Source organism: Pundamilia nyererei, unplaced genomic scaffold, assembly GCF_000239375.1.
Source record: "Pundamilia nyererei isolate P.nyererei 1_Seehausen unplaced genomic scaffold, PunNye1.0 scaffold00252, whole genome shotgun sequence".
In the NCBI taxonomy this organism is placed as follows: Eukaryota; Metazoa; Chordata; class Actinopteri; order Cichliformes; family Cichlidae; genus Pundamilia; species Pundamilia nyererei.
In genome coordinates, this window is record NW_005187653.1 from 183,313 (window position 1) to 203,737 (window position 20,425).

Consider the following 20,425-nt stretch of genomic DNA (forward strand, 5'->3'; position numbering starts at 1 on the left):
ATTTTCTGCACGCAGGAATGAATTTTGTTCACTCAAATAAATTTCTCCTCAAAATGCAACACTTGCACCTGCAAACCTTTTTTACGTGCGCTCAGAATACTGGCACAAAAATAACGCCATACTAGTCTAGCTTTTAAAAGTGAATGCAGTTTTCTTCATGAACTTGTGTTAACATATGACCCCCACCCTTCACTGGTCCTCGTTTCTGTGGCCCATCAGATCCAAGATGCCAGGAACCACGTGAACCAGGCTCTGCAGCTGCTGAGCAGCCGTGACGAGAGCTACCACTTCAAGTCTGGGGCTGAGGTCAACAAGGTGTGTCCCTGTTAGCACAGAGCTGCCACTCTGCTGGTGCTGCTGATACTAACATCACGTTTGTGTTCATGCTGCAGCTCATGGATGGAGTGATGCTGCAGCTTACACGAGCTCGAAACCGCCTCACTACCCCGGCCTCCATGACGCTGCCTGAGCTGGCTGCCAGCGGTTTGATGGTATACACGCTGCACTCAGTGATCTTACTGAAGAATAACTGTGTAAAGATGCAGGTTTTAAAGAAAACATGACAGCAAGTTTAGTCAAATCAGGTTCCTCGTGAGAGCAGGGTTTCTCAGGAAGCTGTCCTGCTGTAGGTCAGTGCAGTGTAAACTGTTCCAGCCCTCTGACTCTGGGGGGAGGCTCCCGCTGACAGACGAGGGCGATCTATGGCATCAAAAGCAGTGCTGAAGTGGAACAGTCGCAGTCAGTCATAGTTAGGTCCTGTAAAAAGCCCAGTCTCAGTGCTGGGCTCTGAATCCACAACTGTTCTGTGAAACCAGCGCCCGCAGTCTGGGTTGGCGTTGACTAACCTCGGTCGACACTCACAGGATCAGAGATTAACTTCAGGTAACCTGTAGGAGCTATTTACACCTTTGCTGTCCACACTTTAGACCTGTGTAATGCAGGATATGTGATTAGAGCCACGTGGCAGTAGCCACATCAAATATTACTCGTTAGATCGTTACCCAATGAACCTGCTCGGAGCCCATGCTGCTCTGATGTTAGAGGAGAAAGGTTGGAGAAGCACTCATGCAGGTGGTGTGGGTGGAAATAAACTCCACCAGGGCAGAAATACACCAAAGCAATCTGCAGGTTGTTCCTGGCTCTTGATGATGAATTTTAAAGCAGGACTTGATGAGCTCTGAGTGCTGGCTCAGTCAAGTCACTGCAGAGAAACCCAGCAGAGTAATACTGCTGAAGGTTAAACCTTCCTGTGATGTTTCAGCCTGACTGCCTCACACCAGCCTCTCTTGTTTGATCACCAGAAAATGTTCTCTCCTCCCATACCCGGGGATGTCATGGTCAACTTTTACATCAACTTAAGCAAACTGTGTCTGACTGTGTACCAGCTCCACGTGCTGCCTGCTAACACCACCAAGGTTAGACTCTGTGACACCGTGCACCCGTCTGTGGAGCCGCCCTCTGTCATGTGACCAGTGTTTGTGATCCTTCTCATATCTGCAGAATTTCAAGCCTGCTGGGAGCTCAGTGCTGCACAGCCCTGGAGCGATGTTGTAAGTCCTTCAGTCCTCTGATGAAGCTTGAACATGTTGTAGGAGGTGAAACGTTTACACAAAGAGCCATCAGTGTCATTGCAACTATTCATATACATGCTTATTATTAGAAAACGACATATTTCCATTACCAGATGATGCAGCCTTATTCTGTTGTGTAATATTACTGAAACCTGGCTCTATGAGTAATATTTAAATATGACTGTGGCCAAATGGCCTCTTACTCAACAGCTGGGCTCCTGCCCCATGATGCTGGCTTGGATGGAAACTGATTTACTATCTAGTTACTGGTAACACACAGTAGTGCTAAAGTGTACATGGTGGACAGTATCTAAGCTCTCTTTACATTTTGCTAACACAGTGAGCTCAACAACAACCGGTTTGAGGTGAGCCATGTTCACAAAGTGGAGTGTGTGGTGCCTTGGCTGAGCGACACGCTGGTGTTCTTCACCATATCCCTGCAGCTCTGTCAGCAGCTGAAGGACAAGGTCAGTCCCTCAAACACTCGCACATTATTAATCATGACGTGAGAGACGTGGAGGAGATGGAGCATTCATTCTGGGAGCACGTGCTGTCTGTTCGGCAGGATTACTTAATATATTATCATGCTTTTTATAACTACATGAATGAACTATTGCTGTGTCATTTATTACTGAAGGTTACTCTCCACACCAACACCAGCTAGATGTTAAAATCTTCATATAAATGAGTAACAGTAGGTGGACATTAGGTAAGGCTGCACTTTCTGCAGCGATCTCGTATAGAAACTATTCAGCGCGTATATAAAACAGGTCCGCGGCTCCGAACCGTAGTAAAGGGACCTCTGGCTGATACGTCGGGTTCGTGTCGGCTCGTAGCTGAAAAATAGCTTTACTTTGTTGTGTGGGTCAAGTTTGCAGCGAGAGACAGAGAGAGGCGTTGAAAGGCTGCTGCAACAGAACTTATTGTTTCAGAGGAAACAGGAACACAGCGTACAGTCGAGTCTTAACAGCTTACTTACAGCTGGGCTCGTCAGGCTCTCTGTTTGGCTGCAGTGGTTATTATTATATTTACATGCTTCCAGCTCCCGTTTCTGCTCGGAGACAGCTCGTACTGTAACACCTGTACTGACTTTTCTGTGCCAACATGACACAAATGTGACTAAAAATGTTCAAACATGTAAATGAAATTCAATTCAATTTTATTTATACAGCGCCAAATCACAACATAAGTCGCCTCAAGGCGCTTCATAGATACAGAGAAAAACCCAACAATCATATGACCCCCTATGAGCAGCACTTTGGCGACAGTGGGAAGGAAAAACTCCCTTTTAACAGGAAGAAACCTCCAGCAGAACCAGGCTCAGGGAGGGGCGGGACCATCTGCTGTGATTGGCTGGGGTGAGAGAAGAGAAATATGAACATTTACTCTGAAAACTGAATTAAAAGCTAAAAGTGAAATAAAAACAGAAACTAATTAGAAAATATGAACTTTTAGTAACACCACCATTCAGTGTAACGAGGCTTAGCCTAACCCCTGACGCTGATGGTTCTGGAGCTTTCATGGGGGTCTTTTTGTCACGCTTAAATGTTTCGGATCAAACATACAAAAAGTCAATTATGATGAAGGGCACGAACACGTCTCCACACCACTGTAACTAACCTGGGGTGAACCGAGACGTTAGCCAGGGTCATGTGACAGCTGTATGAGCAACGTTGGATAACAAAGACTTTGGGTTTGTTTCATTTACTTTAGAGAAGCACCTGAGTCTTTACTGTGGGAACAGATCGGGATCAAAGAGCTCTGGGTTAAATGATCACAGCACAGTTTGCCTAAACGTGTTTCTACAGTGGCGTGAAGTATTTGGACCGTTTGGCAGTTTGTTTCATAAAGTGACCTTTCCTTTTGGTCTAGACCAATTAAATCTGTTACAGTGAGCACAAAGTGAAAGGAAGTGCAAACTGTTTCATCTTTGACTGAATCCCAGCTGCTTCCTTCCCTGCAGATCTCGGTTTTCTCCAGTTTCTGGAACTACAGACCTTTTTAATCCTGCAGCCCGTCATCCTCCAGGCTCCGCTCGGACTCACACTTAGCACTGTGTTGTAAAGGAAGTGTTCATTATTTTAGCTATTTGAAATGCAGTGTGATGTCAGAGCGCTAAAGCTCCGCCCCCAGTGATGTTAGCCCAGATAGCAGACAGTCCCGTCAGTGCGTCTCAGTACTGCCGTGTGGATTCATGTCATTTGGTTCACTTTAATAGAATTATTTATTACCCACACTCACATTCCTGATTGTGTTTCAGTTGTTTTGTAGAACACTAATTTTGTACTAAAAGTACGTTTCTTGTACTTGTTCTGTCCCAGCATGGTGATCGCTTTGAAAGCTTCCTCGTAGTAAAGTCCTGCCCTACTACTGTAGTGCTGGTACACAGGTGGACACCACAAGCCTGTGTAAAATGCTCAGAGTCAAACAGTCTGCTGCCACTAACAGCATCATCTATTCACTCTGCTGCATAGCATTAACCTCACATGCAGCAGCAGTGCTGCGTGACATTGCCTGTGCATTACTGTTATGATGCACATGGAAAAGGCAGTTTCAGTGGCTGCCAAGCGCATCATGTTGGAGTGGGAACATGAGGAGCAATCTGTGATGAAGGTAACAGTTTTCTGTATTTTTGATGGGACCAAGAACATAAACAAAGGAGGAAGGTCTTTGAAGAAGCTCCTGTTGTGTTTCTCCTGCCGTAGCACCTTTCTAATCTTCCCACAGGAAACAAACCTGCTCCACAGTACGTCGAGGACGGGGCTCTGCTGGAGGCTGTCATCACTGTACCAGGTCGTTTGGGGTGTAATGAGTGGCAGTTTGGACATAGATGTCAGCTGCTCAGCTCATTTTACCTGTCACTAGCTGATTGGCTGACCTGTGTATGTAGATACTGAGATGCTTCTTCACAGATCTGAGCTCTAATTGATCCTGTTTCCAGTTTTATAAGGTGCACAATCAACAGAGGAAGTGTTGCTCTAGCTCAGCCTCTTCCTCCGAATTATTCCCTCATTCAGTATGTGGGTGTGTGGGACACAGTAAGAATCAAACGTTGTTGTAATGGGTAAAACATCTGTTAGGAGTGATATCACGAACATGCCACAGTCTCCCCCTGTGGTCTGCTTTACAGAGAACCACGCACGGCCTATATTTACACGTGTCATGGCTCCTCCAGTCTGCTTTGGTTCCAGTCCTGATGTGCTGTGTTTGTCTGCTTCTGCACACCGGCCTGAGCTCAGTACAGATGGCAGCACGTTTGTTTCAGAACAGCAGAAGCTGTAAGAAAACCCAACGAGCAGGATGAGCAGAAACACATTTGTGCAAACTGATGAACACAAACGTGGCTGGAGCAGGGCCCTTCATCCCTCGACCTCACATTCCCTGTTTGTTACTACATGGGTTTATTTAAATAAGCTACCTGTGACATCATCTGTTGCTGTTTGTATTCGTCTCGTGTTGATTTTCTTTGAACCAAATACTATTGTAGACATGAACAAATGACTTCTTTCCACTAAGTATTAATGTATTTAAAGATGCCTGTCATGTAAAATGTGGAATGTGTGCAATTAAACTTTCGTCCTGATGAACTCTCTTTGGTGATCTGAAGATGCATGTAATAAAAAAGTCATCACTGAACTTCATTTGTATTATTGGAAATGCAGTGCCACATTGTATTTGTCACACTTCAGGTTGTCAGATTTAATATTAGACAAAGATTCATGCAAAATTCATTTTTGTAATGATGTCATACATTAGGGGGGGAAAGAGATCCAAACCTACCTGACCCGCTCTTTGTTTGTTTGTTTGTTTGTTTGTTTGTGGTAACACCAGCTGCACCTGATTTGCAATCAGAATTCTGAAACATCCATCAGTTTGTTCCATGAAGCTCAAGTTCATGTACTTGGTTATACAGCAGCACAGTGAGATGAAACACCAGGACCTTTACTTCTGAAAGGCTCAAAACAGACAAAATGATATTGGAGTTGTGCAGTCAAAGTCCAGTTGTGATGCCTTGTCATTGCCAAGAATAAATGCTGAGGGAAGCAACAATGGTTGCTGACTGAAGTAGTCGCACTCGAACGTCAAGGAAGGTGGAAGGAAAGCAGATTACACAGACATGTCAGGTTTCCAGAGGTGAGCAATTTATTTACAGTGAGCTTAATTTAATGTGTAACATGGCTCTGGTGACACAGCTCACCTCTGCTCTCTGCTGCATCTGGTAGAGACTGGCTTTAAATAGGGCCATCAATTTCCCTCCAATTGCCCAGCCAGTATCACTCACACTGAGGGATCTAAAGCTCTACACAGATGATCTAAAAACACAAAACCTCTACACACTTCTAACATGCACATTTACACAACTAAATGGCAGTCTTAACGAAAGGAAACGCATTCAACAAATTCCTTTAAACCTTAACACAAACAAAAGGAAGCATCTCTATGGACAAAGAAACCCCTCCACTTGGTTTGACCTGCTGATGTCATGTGTGACATCAGCAGGACTTTAAAATGAGGAAATGCCAGGTGGGCGTTTCCCCACACCTGACCCTCATGGAGACTGAAAAGACAAACAAAGTAAGTATGAACGAATGACTTAATCTGTAACATAATAAAATATAAAGAAACATGTAACTTAGTATTCGTCTTAATTTGCAGAATGTTTGATTTGCCGGCAACAAAACGCTTCCACAAACAAACCCGGGATGGTGAGTGAAGCAAAGTTACATGACAAACAGCAAATCATAGCAAATACATAGAAACAGAATAATGTGCAAAAAAAAAAGGTAAACACATGTGGGACAAATGGAGAGCATTGCAACTGCTCCTCCACTTTGTCACACTGACCAGGAAAAAACAAAGCGAGCAACTTGTGTAAATCAAGGTAAAAAAAACTGTTCCCACTCCTCGTCAACACTGACGAACCATCGAGGTCTGCAGAATGATCTGACCAATGGCTCAGACGGTTCAGAGTCTCTGAGGTCATAGTGCTGCCAGGACTGCCCTTGACCATCAGGACTGTCGGTGTCAGCACTGGAACACGACCATGAGGAAGACCTTGATATAGTTTGGGGCACCATCTTTCTCACTAGAAGAAACAAGACTTGTCATCACTGCAGTCTCAATACTGAGAGATATTGAGATGAGATACTGCAACCACTGGCACTCCCATATTTTCATATTCTGAGACCGAACCCTATATTGCTCGTTCCCATAGAGCAGGGTTTATCAGAGCTTACCTCCAAAATATGGGAATGGACTGTCTGCAGTCCTCACACTTGCTTCAGATGTTATCAGTCCATTCATTGGACATTATTGGTTGTAATCAGCCCCACAGATAGGAGCCAGGAGAGGCCCTCTACCCCTGCTAATCGCTCAGGTTTCTTATCCATTCACACAGAGGGCCACAAAGAAAAGGACGGGAACAGCCCAGAATCCATTTTCCTGACTTCATGCAAATAAGGCAGTGCTACCAGGTAAAAGGATTGAAATGGACAGCAGTGATTTTAATGAGTGAGTTAATGTGGTGTTGATATACCAGCTTTGACATGTAGACGTTATGTTTTCCACTGTCTTTGTGATGCTAGCTTAAAGTTACTGTGAAAGGTTCATGTATACTGTGGTTGGTACGTCTTCGTCTTGGCTGTAGCGTTCTATTGTTTCTATTTCTGTTTTCTCTAACTGTTATTACTGTAATGAGGGTCTAACAAACAATTGATCTAATTGATCTCATTATCATTTATTTATTTACAATTAAGAGCTTCCAACTTCTAGTCACAGTTCATAGGTTGCTCGTAGTTTTTAGCTTCTACTCGTACTTATTATGGCTTCATTTTGTGCTTATGTCATTGCCTAATTTACACAGTTAAATGGTTCTGTATAAGAAATATTCTTGACAAATCCAGAAAACAAAAGGCTCGGTGATGTCAGACATGACATCATCAGCACTTTAAAAGTCAGGAAATGCTGGATGTCTCCTACACCTGACCTCCGTTTAGTAGATGAAGGACGAGCTCAGAGCAAAGTAATAATAGTAAGCTTAACCCTTAAACAAGAAGCAAACATTTAAACCTGAAACATAATAAAACAAGATATGACTGTACTGCTTTAATCTGCTGTTTTTTATTTAACTGCAACATAACACTAAAGCATCCCATGTCCCAATTGCCAGTCTTGGTAGCCGGGGTTCGGTCCACGTGGGTGGCTGGCCTCTCCCTTGGAGATAGGGTGAGAAGTTCGGCCATTCGGGAGGGGCTCAGAGTAGTAGTATCCTTGGGCAAGATACTAACCCTAAGTTGTTCTTCGATGCATCCATTGGAGTGTGAATGTAGTTAGAAAGCACTATGTATGGAGAAAGTGCTTGTGAGAATGGGTGAATGTTGTATGGAGAGTAGAAAAGCGCTAAATAAGAATCAGAGTCTATAACTGCTCACAGACTGGCTGTCAGGAAGCCGTTCGAACGCAAGGAAAACCGGGACACAATACAGAGCTATGCACAAGACGTAGACTAGAAATGTATTTATTGAGCACTGTTCATAGATTAAAATCACAAAGTGTTGCACAATAAAACCAAAAATATTAATACAATATTGACATGAAACAATGAAAACATTAATTAAAGCTTGTTTGTATAGAAATGGTGTCTGAGAGACCGATCCCCACGGGGACCAACAGTAGCCTCGGACACGAAGACCTGAGTGCTCGGGATGAAGCACGAGGTTTCAGGGATAAACTGACCAGAGCTTCACCATGTAGAGCTCAACAAGTTCAAACTGAAATTTTAAAATGAAACCTAAAATTTACTGGCAACCAATGAAGAGAAGCCAAAACTGGAGTAATATGTGGCCTCCTATTGGTGCTGCAGTGTTCTGTCTGAAGGCTCCAACGCTGATTTGTAGAAACCAGTAAAAAGACCACTGGAGTAATCCAAACGAGAAGAAATAAGAGCATGAAGAATCATCCCCGGCTCAGCCTTTGACACCAGCAGCCTGACCTTAGAAATGTTTCTCATGTGATTAAAACACTTCTGAACCAGTTTGGAGACATTGAACTGTCGCTATGACGCCCAAATTTCTGAGACTCGATTGAACGGACGAGTCTAAAACACTGATGCGCTGCTTGATAACTCCAAATGATCATCATCAAGTATGGAGGTGATTATGACAGTGAGTATCTGTTGTGTGCCCACCTTATTACTAAATTAGGCAGAGCACTCTGAATTGAATCAGGACATAAAGCACGGTCTTTATGTTGCTTTATTGAACACTCTTCATCTTACAACTAGCCACTTAACGGGGCTTCCTTCGGACAACAACATCCGGTTCAAAGGTCATCACCTTAAGACATAGCCATATCAATACATATCTTCAACCATCTTTAAAAATGGTAGAGGGATGGTTTGGGCTGCGTCAGGCAGTGCTGGTGGGAATCTTGTGAAGGGAAAAAGATGCCATCTAAAAGCATGCAGTGGGAACTATGGAAGAAATTACAAGAAAGCTTGATTAGGAGAGTTCAGTGCAGCCTGAACTCTGGTGATATCAGCTACTGACTTTCAAGCTTGTTAGAACTGTAGAAACTCAGCTTTCATACTGTATGTCTGTGTCAGAGATGTCAATAAATCACTGCACCTATTTCCATGTTTCCTGTCAAAACATAAAGAAAAGAAGACTTTTGCTCTGTACTCTGCTTTATTTGAAATGAATGGAAGAACAAAACAAAATGCTTCCAGTGGAAGGATGGCTTTGACACTGGGAAAGTATTTATGGTCTGTATCGGGCTTGCCTGTCCATATGGAGCAAAAACAGCTCTGCATCATACACTCAGGCTCCTGACATCTTTCTGCATTAGGAAACCTAATCACAGTTTATAGACAAGTCAGTGTCATTTTAGTGACAGTACCAGGTTGTTTCACAGCAGAAGTCAGCCATGTTTAGGGAAGGTCTCGTCCTTTCAGACCTCCACATCTTTATTTTCAGTACATCCAAATAAATGCAGTAGGACAGTAGTTTATCACTGAAGTCAATCAAAAGCCAACAGATAGTTGGCCTGCTCGAGGAAACCTTACTTTCTGGGTTACGTTTCATGCTGGTACTGTGGAGATCTGACTGTGGACCTATTTCACATATGCAGCCCTTGGACAGTGTCCAGGTACGTTTAAAAAGAGAGTAAGAGTGAGACGAAGCCAAAGAAAGTGAATATAACAACCCACAAATAGTGTTTAAGTCGTTATATCTTCACAGAACTATTTTTTACTGAAGAAGTACCAAAACCCTGCATACATTTATTCCACCGTCGCTGGAAATCTAGTCAGCATGTAGAGGAACCTGTTTGTTTTCTATCAGACTAAATGTGTCTCTGTGTTTATGATACACTGGACGCTTTCTTATGATAAATAATAGATTTCTGTGTCCAACTAAAGAGAGACCCTTCACTGATGACGATGACAGCGCTATATACTGCCCCCTCATGGTCATCTTACAAGCAGCGTACACTATGGTTTTATATCTTTACAAATATTTTATATTAAGATTTGTATGTTGTGTTGTTGTTCTTTGAAACTTTGGACGTAACGTCTGTCAATATAGATGGATGGATGGATAGATAGATAGATAGATAGATTGCTGACAGCAGCATCTTCAAACATCACCACACATCATACTGAAGTCATTCATGCAGTTTGTAGGAAACAGGCCGCTGTGTTCATTTCACAGGCGGAGGTCACGTGTTGCCTGTACATAGAGTCGCCATTGTTGTTTATTTGTTTGCTGTTTCTACGACGGCGTGCGCACACTGCTGCACTCGGCCTGTCATGAGTGTGTTTTAAACGTCACACAGTGATATCTGATCATGTGTAAACGGCTGGTTAGTGTGTGTTAAACTCAAAATGCGCACACACACGTAACATGAGCGAACTCGGGGATGTTTCGCTTGGTTCACGGGACAGCGACGCCCACGGAAATGACAGCAGCGTGACCAGTTCCGCTGTTGTCGCTTACGTGGAGACAGGAAGTGTCTTCCGTTGGTTTCCGGATCGGAGTCTCGGTTGATGTTGTTGTGTGTCTACGATGGCCCAGGACGCGCTTTCTCTCCGGGTGTCGGAGATCAGCGACCCGGCGCTTCTCTTTGAGTGCTATAACACTGAGGACATCCGCGGAATCGAGCGCAAAGTCCGCGGGGAGATCGAGCAGAAGAGGGAGGAGCTGAGGCAGATGGTGGGCGAGCGGTACCGGGACCTGATCGACGCCGCCGACACGATCGGGGAGATGAAGCAGTGCTCGGAGAGCGTCGTGCAGTCCATCCAGGACATGCAGCAGTACTGCCACAGGCTGAAGCAGGGCAGAGCCAGCGTGGCCAGCTGCAGAGTGGAGGTGAGCCAAACGCCGTGTGTCGACGTATGCGCCTTAGTAGTACGTTACAACGTCATGAAGATCTACCGTAACCTCACCTACAAACGCGGCAGACTCGCAGCTGCTCAGGAAAGGTGAGGCTGCCGAACCACCTGAACACAGCTTCGTCACAGAGCAGTTTGCGGTTCATTCCAGCCTGTTCAACACCGCTGCTACATGCAGCACACAAGCACCATCAGGCAGAACAGAAGGATGCAGACACACAACAGTGCAGAAGTGACCTGGTGTGTGTGTGTGTGTGTGTGTGTGTGTGTGTGTGTGTCTCCAGTCACTGAGTGTTCAGGAGTGTGATGCCTGGGGGAAGAAACTATTCTGTAGTCTGGCAGGGAGGGCAGCAGGGTGAAGAGTGTGTGTCTGTGGGGTGTGTGGTCCTGCACGATGCTGGTGGCTTTGCAGTGTGATAAGTGTCTGTGATGGAGGGAAGAGCGGCTCCAGTGATCTTCCCAGCTGTTCTCACTATCCACTGTACTGCGGTGCAGTTACCATACAGACAGTGAGGCAGCTGCTCAGGAGAAAAGGCTTCAGAGACTTCCAGCTGTTTATTGTCATTGTGCAGTTTCTGGACCACAAAGGTGCTGACGTAAGAAGAAGAGAAACCAATATACAACGAAGGTGGGAAATAAATAAGTAAATAGAATAAAATAAAAGCAGTGTGTATGTATAGATATGTGAGTGGAACTATATACATGGTGTATGTGTAGGAAACACTGAAACAGACTGGGACCAGAATAAGTGCACAGAACATGGAGAGACTGAGATACTGCACATAGATGATCAGCAGCAGTGTCGGGGTGGATGTGTTGGGGAAGTCCTTACACACTCTTAGTTTGCATTCAGAGTTCTGACAGCCCGGGAAGAAGCTGTTCTGTAGTCTGTCTTTACTACAACAGATTTTAAATATTTAACTCTGGACTTCATCAGTCAAAGTTCAACACTTGGTTGAAATGACGTCTAAACTGCATGTTTCCTTCTAAAGCTTCTCCTGAGTTAAGAGAACGAACACTTTCACATGTGCACAAACTGCTTTTGCAGCAACTGTTTGAAGCTGATGACGTTGTGACGGAGACGCACTGTGTGTCCTGTTGCAGAGCCAGACACCGTGGCAGCTAAAGTTCTACACCATGGCCTCCCAGATCAAGCTGCTTTTGGAGATCCCGGAGCGGATTTGGAGTGCCATGGAGGCATCTCACTACCTCCGAGCCACGCAGCTCTACCTGATGTGCTGCCACCTGCACCATCTGCTGCAGCTGGAGGCCACTGCAGCAGGCCTCTACAGCTCCGTCCTTGTCCGATTTCCCATCCTAATCCGACAGGTTGCCACCACCGAACACTTCAGGTTTGTGTCACAATTCCTGCTTAACGGAAACTTGAAATCGAAACTCCGTGGCTGGAAACTAAAATAGTGCACTTGTAGTAGCTGAGAGTAAGCGTCTTCTTGCAGGGCAGCCATTCTGCTGGACAGCAGGGCTCTGCTGAGGGGCCGTGCAGTGTCGGACCAGGCCATCGCTGAAGCCTTGGTGTCCATCATGCTGCTTGAAGACAGCTCTCCTCGGCAGGCTCTGGCTGACTTCTTGTTGGCCCGGAAATCATCCATACATCAGCTGCTGAACCAACCGCAGCATGGTATGCTCTATAGTTTCCTTCTGTGGTAAAGCGTGACAAATGTTTGATTTGATAAAGAAAAAGCCTTTGAGGCTTCTGTTAGTCCATGAACCTGTGCTTTTCTGCAGGTGCAGGGATCAAGTCCCAGGTGTGCAGCCTCGTGGAGCTGCTGGTCACCACTCTGTTTCAGGCCTATGCCATCTTCTACCTCCCCCCAGAGGGCAGCCCCAGGCCAGGGGATGAAGCTTTGAGCTGTGGCATGCTCTTCTCTGTCCTGGACAACGTCACATCTACGAGTCCTGCAGGTAAACAGCTGAGACAGGACACGTCGGGGTCTTTGTGTTTAGGTTAATAAGAATAAGCTTTGCTTCAGAGCAAGAATTTGCTGGCTTTCATCTCCTGGGTGAGCGTGGCCATTGTGTGGACGTCTCCCCGTGCCTCACAGGAACAGCTGACTCTAAACTGTCTGTGGATGTGACGCAGATGCTGAATACAACACTGTATGACTGTATTGTGCGTGTAGTCTGAGCTGCTGTAAGTGTGCAGCAAGAGCACCGCGCCTGTCCGCTCTGAAACACTCAGTCTGAGAAACTAACAGCCCCCCTTTTCCAATGTTCCCCATCTGTGTCCTCAGCTAAGGACAGAAGGGTGTTGCAGGAAGATGTGAGTACAGGCAGCTGGTTAAAGTATCTGCCTGCGTCCATCTCAGAGTTTCAACCTGTCCTTCGCACCCTGGCTCAGCCAATCCAGAGGGAGCACCTGCAAGACACTCTTCAACAGTGGATCGATACGTAAGGCCACTGAATGTCTACTGTTTCCTTTCTTTCAGTTTCAGTGTTGTTTGCATAGAAAAATGTGCTAATAGTAGCATTCCAGCTCTGCCTCTGTGCTGTCAGGAGTGACTTGTGATCACTTTGAGCTGATAGAAGGGAGCGATCACCCCGAGGCGGAGTCCAGCTCCCAGAAGTGGCGGCGGGAGTTCTCGGGGTAGCATACGTGATCCAGCACAGCCTTGCAGCCTTCCTTAAAGCTGCCTCCCCGAGCAGCAGAGGGAGCCGACGCGCTGCATTTTATTCTCGGCCACTTACACACCGCTGCAGTGGCCTTAAACATGTCCGGAGATGACTGTGGGTCCTCCACCTGGGGACCAGTGAGGGTGGAGCCATGAACACCGTCATGATCGTTGGCTCAAGGACAAAGGTTTAGGTTTAGACACGAGGAGCAGGAGGCTCAGTGTTTAACGTGGTTCATTACAGGATCATTATCTGCTGATCTTCATTTTAGTTTCAGTTTGTGAGACGACGAGTGGAAGACCAGATGAAGTTTACTGGTTTGGAGTCGTCGACGTGAAAACTGGATCTATCTGTGACGGTGTGATGACTGGCGTCCAGGCAGGTGGTGCTCAGCAGCCATGTAGGAGAGAACTGCTGACTTACATTCGATCCACTGCAGATGTGTGCGCCTCGACTGCTGTGGGACACAATGAAGACCAGTGTCTGTGGTCCAATCATGTCTTACACTGCAGGACAACAAACATGAAGCTGGAAGTGCATGAAGCTCCGACCAGAGACGGAACAAACAACACAAAGATGAGGGAGCGTCTCATCCCACCACCTGTCACATGTGCTCACCACTCGCACATCTATTTATTCACTACTCCTTATTGTTATCGTTATTATTCTCATGTCATGGTCCAGTGTAATTAAATTACTTTTCCACTGAAAAAGTAGAGTAACTGATTACTGTTCATTTTTAGGTATTTTAATTACAGTTACTTACAATGTGCTTGTGTTACATTGTAAAATAATTAAACTGGCTGAACATCGTTATTTCATTTCAATCATTTATCTTCTAAACGTAGAAGTAAACTCTGCTCTGTAACATGGCTGAGGTGCAGCTGCGCGTCATTCCACACCAGTTTGCTGCACGGTCGTTTTCTACAGCTGTCGGACTGAAGCAGTGGTTGTTTCATGACGTGGACATGTTCCCGTCTCTTCACTTTTCTGAAACAAGCAGACAAGAACATTACAGTGATATGTAAAAACTATCAGCTGCTGTTAACAGCAGCAGTAACCTACTGAAGCGCCTGACACAGAGCATAGACGAAGACTTCTGAGCGATCCTTCATCATCCATGGATAACACTGCTGAGCAGGACCTGGTTTTACTTCAGCAGCACAGACGGTGCTTAAATATGCCTGCAGGCGACACTGGAAGAGATGCTCCTGCTGCAGAGTCTCCGTCTCTAAAATGATTTATTATTTAAAGAGTTTAATTTCTATTGATGGGGCGATCGTGGCTCAAGAGTTGGGAGTTCGCCTTGTAATCGGAAGGTTGCCGGTTCGAGCCCCGGCTCCGACAGTCTCGGTCGTTGTGTCCTTGGGCGAAACACTTCACCCGTTGCCTACTGGTGGTGGTCAGAGGGCCCGGTGGCGCCAGTGTCCGGCAGCCTCGCCTCTGTCAGTGCGCCCCAGGGTGGCTGTGGCTACAATGTAGCTTGCCATCACCAGTGTGTGTGGATGTGTGTGTGAGTGGGTGGATGACAGGTTGTGTAAAGCGCTTTGGGGTCCTTAGGGACTAGTAAAGCGCTATATAAATACAGGCCATTTACCATTGTTTGCCACTCAAGGTTTTATTGGGATTTTAAGAAGTATTTAGTTAAATTACTTATTGAGTAATTAAGTTACTTTTCAGACACAGTAATTAGATAAGTATTTTAAATACACTGTTGATTAAGTAATTAGTAATTAATTACTTAAAGTAACTTACCCACACTGGTTATTTCTGGCCTGTTTGCAACGCTCACCTTGATGTTATCGAGTGCAGGGCGTGTGTTTCATGAAGGCTACGTGATCATTTCCAGTCTCTCCAAATGTGTTGTTTCCAGCTGTAAGGAGGACATCTGCCATGGTGTTGGAAGCCTTTTGGTCTACGTCAAGAGCCTGAAGGGGCTGGCAGCCATCAGAGACGCTGTTTGGGACCTTCTGTCAGCAGACTCCATCAGTCAGCACTGGAGCACCGTCTGTCAGCGTCTGCTGGAGCACCCCCTCACCGTCTGGGAGGACATCTTGCAGCAGCTTTTCCTCCAGCGGCTGCAGGTTGCTGTTCTTCTATCTTTAGCTTTATAGGTTCATTTTCAGGGCCCACTTAGTCTGTATACTTGCTAATGACGGGGGATAAACATGCAGTTATTGTAACACTTTTATTGTTTCTTTCAACTCTTCAAGGTCATCACTAAAGAGGAAACTGAAGCCATCTCAGTGCTGTCTATCCAGCTCCTTACATCCGCCGTCAGGGATCTGCAGACCCAGAGCGTCCATTCGTCTTCAGGTGCCCACAGCAGCCATGGGGCCCAGTATGAGGTAGATGTCTCCTCCTTCTTGTGGTTGGAGTCTCCAGGGGACCTGCTGAATGACGCAGGCTGGTTCAGTGTGAGCCAGCGGGGCCAGCAGCAGCACAGGAGTGGCCTGGCCATGAAGACGCAGGCGCTCACACCTTGTGTTCAGAACTTCTGCTCTTCCATTGATGCAAAGCTGAAAGCCAGACTGGATGATCTCCAGCACTACCTCCCCTCCCAGGACGTGGGTAGGTCCACTGGGAGTGTTGTGGGGGTTTCCTTGTGTTTCAGCTGACAGATTGATGGTGTATTTATCCTGATTTAATGTGATATTGAGAAAGACCAGTGAAAAGCTCAGGCTTTTATCTTTGTTGAAGTTTTGGAACCAACTCTAGATTCTGGAATAACAGGAAGTGACATCACCTGACCATGAAACTGGGTGATGTCAGCTATCCGATCCCTTTTGAATGTCTGAAACTGTACTTGGCAGGACTGATGGAGCACATCTGTCTGCACTTCAGTCACATCTTTGATCTGATGCAGTGCTGAAAACCACAGAAGCGTTTGGAGCTAAATCTGAGGGTTTCATACTCTTTGGATTGTATAAACATACGAATGGCCACTATTGGACCACTGAAATATTGAAAGTACTGACAGTTGTTAATGTGTCGTGCTTTGCAGGCTCTGACTCCACTTTGGCCACTGTCCCTTCCTCTGCTGATCAGCCATCGTCATCCTCATTTAACCGCTTCATCGACTCCGCAGCAGTGGAGGCGGCGCTGCGTGACGGCTGTTTGGCCTGTGTTCACCACATTCTGTCCTTCATCCGATCACAGCTGGCTGCGGCCTCGCCAGACTCCAGGCCCACCTGCCTCAGTTCAGTTCTATTCATGGCCAGGCTGAGCCAGTCTATGGGCAAACTGTGCCCCAACCTGAAGCATTGCATCCTGGGAAAGCAGTGTGGTTTTGACAGCACAGCCAAAGGGACCCCCAGGCAAGGCAAGAAGCTGGGCAAAGCCACAGGCGCTGCAGAGGTCAGGCCTTCCCAGGACAAGTGGGAGGAGCTGAAGGAGGAGCTTCTTGGCTGCAGTATGGAGGCCTACCGCATCTGGAGCGCCGCTCTTTCTAAAGTCAGACACAGTCACAAGTGTACATGTAAACTTGACATGTGGTTAGTGTCGGTTTATGGGGAGGTTTGTAGAAATCTGATAGAGCAGTAGAATCACATCACGTCACATGGCGTCCAGCTGTGGGTAAACTGGTTTATAAAGGTTGAGTGAAAGTGTATTATCTGACTGAACTGTTGAGCAGACGGGTGGAGGGACTCTGACTAAACCAGTGATCATGCTGCTGCTGTGGAAACCTGTCTGTTTGCTAATGTTTTAGTTTCAACAGACGTATGTGTGAGGGTCAAAGGTCTACAGCTATGACTTGTGTTTGGATTCCTCTGGTGTTGTCTGAAGACCTGCTCGGCTCTGTGTTGCAGGGGCTGTTGGAGAAGTTTGGCATGGTGCTTCATGCTGAGTCTGCAGGCACCATCTTAGCTACAGCAACTAACTGGGAGGATCTGGAAATCCAGGAGGAGGCTGAGTCTGGAAGCAGCGTTACATCCAACATCCGTCTTCCAGTACAGGTCAGGAGGACATCTGATACAAACTGGAAGGACCCAGAATCCATCCTGAGGTCTGATGGCAACCTTTTGTTTCTGGTGTCTTCTGTAGCCAACATGGTTTGTGCAGTCCCTGCTGTTCCAGCTGTGTGTGGAAATAAACAGGGTGGGAGGCCACGCCCTTCCTCGCTCCACCCTCCAGGAGTTTCTGCAGACCTGTTTGACTGAAGTCCTGCACCATTACCACAGCCTGACCAGCAGCACGGTAACTGGGACCTGTCTGGTAGATAGTTGGATTATTCCTCGACCTGATGATTTCCTGTGTTCTGAGAAAAGTCTGAGAATAATCTTCATGATGATCACAGACGAGCAGAGCGTCACGGCTCTGTTGGAGGAAAAGAAGGGAATCATGCTAGCAGGACCTGGTGTATGGCTACAGACAGCCAGAAATATTCAATGAGAGACTAATGAAGAGCTAAGTACACACATACTTAAGTAGAAGTACAGATACTAGTGTTCAGAAATACTCCAGTAAAAACTGAAGCACTGATTCTACTTCTTTACTCGATTAAAGGTGAAAAGTACAGGTTGTGAAATGTGCTCACAGTAAGAAAGTAAAAGGTTTGTATTGTTGTACAAAGCTGACTGAGCTGTGCTGCATCAGTTCAGTAACAGTGTAAGAAAGTAGATTGGAAACAAGCTTTTAGTCAACAGTTCAATTGTAATAAATGTACTCAGCTTGGTTAGGTAGAGTCTGAGTGGGGAAGGACAAACGCTGAGAGGGTGACTTTCCCCCACATCGGTGGGATCAGCACATGAACCCTGAGATTCGCTGTAAGGACTCAGCGTGGGGAGAGCTCACACAGGTCTCTGCTGTGGGCTCTATTTTCTTAGTGGTCAGGCTGTGATCAGCTGATCTGAAGTTTACGGCTCTTTGTAGACTTACAGAAGCAGCTGTTTCATCAGCTGTACGGACGTGTGCTGCTCATGCTGCCTTTATACTGGCTGGTGTCAAGTTGGAGTGAATCCAGTGAGTGGATCTCAGCATCATGAGCTTAACTGGTCTGATCAGTCGTGTTCTCTCTTACATGACGTGGCTGCTCGGGTGTTTGCGTGGCAAGCTTGCAGATGCAGTATAATCCTTTAGGTCAGTGGTTCCCAAACTTCTTTTGCTTCTTTTGTTTTTACAGCAAAAATCTAGTCTTTGGCTTAGAATGAAGTTGGTTTGGAAACAGTGTCCAAGCGTTGTTGTTGTTTTTGTTTTTTTTCCGTTTCATACCGCGCACACCCCCCCCCCCCTCATGGCTCTGCGCCCCCCTAGGGGGCGGGCCCCACACTTTGGGAAGGTCTGCTTTCGGTAATGTCCTGCTGGGTCCTGCATGTGGATGCGTGCCACCTACCAGTTGTTACAGACCATGTTTCATGGTGTATGCCATGATTGCTGTGGCCTCTTTCAGCAGGAACATGCAACATCAGACAGAGCAGGAATGGTTCAGGAATGGTTTGAGGAAAACAATATAGCTTTGAGGTGTTGACTGGACCTCCATATTCCTTAGATCTCAGTCCAGTCTATGTGAGAGAGAATCTCTTGGTCCCAAAGCACACCTTCAGGGCTCTACTGGAGCACAATGCAGCAACAAAAGGGAACTACACAATATTAGGCAGGTGGTCATAAGGTTATGACTGATTAGTGTATTTTGTCAATGCAACTGTCAAAACAATGGCAGTGAGAAACTGATCTGATGGCAAAGGAGCACAGAAACATAAGGGCGTGGTTAGCACTTTAAATGTATTTTCTATGGTTGTGCCTCCCTTCTCCTTCAGGATGCTGTATTCCCCATGACGCAGAACAGAGCCCTGCAGTTCCTGTTTGACCTCCGTTACCTGAGCGCTACTCTGGGGAGCAGACTGGAAGAACTGAAGAACTCTCGACCACAGCAAGACCCAAGGTATCAATTCACATCCAAAATATGTGTCATGGGCTGTTTGTGCACAGTCTGCAAACACCCGAGGAAGCTTGGAAACTGTAATCCTGTAATACTGTAGTGCAGCACGAGCCAGAGGTGTTCACAGGTTCATATGGTTGTGTCCAGAATCAGGGACTGAATCCTGCGACGTGAGTGGCTGTTCAATTGGTAGGTCTCACCCAGGGGTGTCAAACTCAATCGCACAGGGGGCCAAAACTGAAGGCACACTTTAGGTCGCAGGCCAAACAAGATAAAGATTTATTGAACACTCAAACAATGTTTTTTAAACATAAATATGAATAAAAACAGACAGGAATATTATTCCAGTTTAAATAAACTTAAAAAAAGAAACTTTAACTTTAAATATCCTGTCAAAATGATGCAAGTTAGAAATATGAACATGCTGCCAAACCCCCAGGAAAAGTAAATGAAAGCAAACACAAGGTTGGAGCTGCATGTAGACAAGCTGGGCGCTGCTGCAGGAGGGGAGCTAATAAACTGTGCGGCCATTCAGTGTCTTTCCCTGAGTGCATCGTTACACTGCAGCTGCATCTGAATCTGCACAGGTGCAGCTCAGCAAAGTGCGCTGACTTGGTTCAACATTACTGCAACAGAGAAAGTGAGGCAGGCTGCACTGGTGCATTAGTGACAGCTTCACTTGAAACGCCTTCACTGCATCACACATGTCCATGAACTGACAGGTTTCCTTGCTGAGCTCAAAAACTCTGTTGAACTTTTCCCCAACTCAGCCAGCGGAGCTCTGCATGAAGGAATGTGGGCAAACTCTGAATCTATTTCCCACATAAAAGACTGAAACTGACGGTGATTTAAACTTTTAGCTCAGATCAAATGTACGGTCTGCGTCACGGGGATCATTACATGCTCCATTTTTAGGACTTTACCACACAGCCTTTCCTGGTGTGTGATGCAGTGATG

The 20,425-nt window shown here is 46.0% G+C and overlaps 2 protein-coding genes across 4 annotated transcripts in view; both read left to right on the plus strand.

Moving 5' to 3' along the window:
- Positions 1-5,212, plus strand: part of rogdi (rogdi atypical leucine zipper) — a 10,018-nt gene extending 4,806 nt beyond the window's left edge. For all 3 annotated transcript variants that reach the window (XM_005749632.2, XM_005749633.2, XM_005749634.2), the window contains exons 6-11: positions 220-315; positions 393-491; positions 1,302-1,415; positions 1,501-1,550; positions 1,912-2,038; positions 3,535-5,212. In XM_005749632.2, the coding sequence (XP_005749689.1) occupies positions 220-315; positions 393-491; positions 1,302-1,415; positions 1,501-1,550; positions 1,912-2,038; positions 3,535-3,576 (528 nt within the window). In that variant the 3' untranslated portion in view covers positions 3,577-5,212. The remainder of the gene's footprint in view (positions 1-219; positions 316-392; positions 492-1,301; positions 1,416-1,500; positions 1,551-1,911; positions 2,039-3,534) is intronic.
- A 5,147-nt stretch (positions 5,213-10,359) lies between these two features.
- Positions 10,360-19,628, plus strand: cog1 (component of oligomeric golgi complex 1). The gene is made up of 12 exons (XM_013915054.1): positions 10,360-10,936; positions 12,064-12,311; positions 12,417-12,598; positions 12,706-12,882; positions 13,212-13,368; positions 15,464-15,674; positions 15,804-16,161; positions 16,595-17,043; positions 17,400-17,546; positions 17,635-17,787; positions 19,347-19,471; positions 19,616-19,628. The coding sequence occupies exons 1-12, from the start codon at positions 10,634-10,636 to the stop codon at positions 19,626-19,628; spliced, it is 2,523 nt and encodes an 840-aa protein (XP_013770508.1). The 5' UTR covers positions 10,360-10,633.
- The last annotated feature ends 797 nt before the right edge of the window (positions 19,629-20,425 follow it).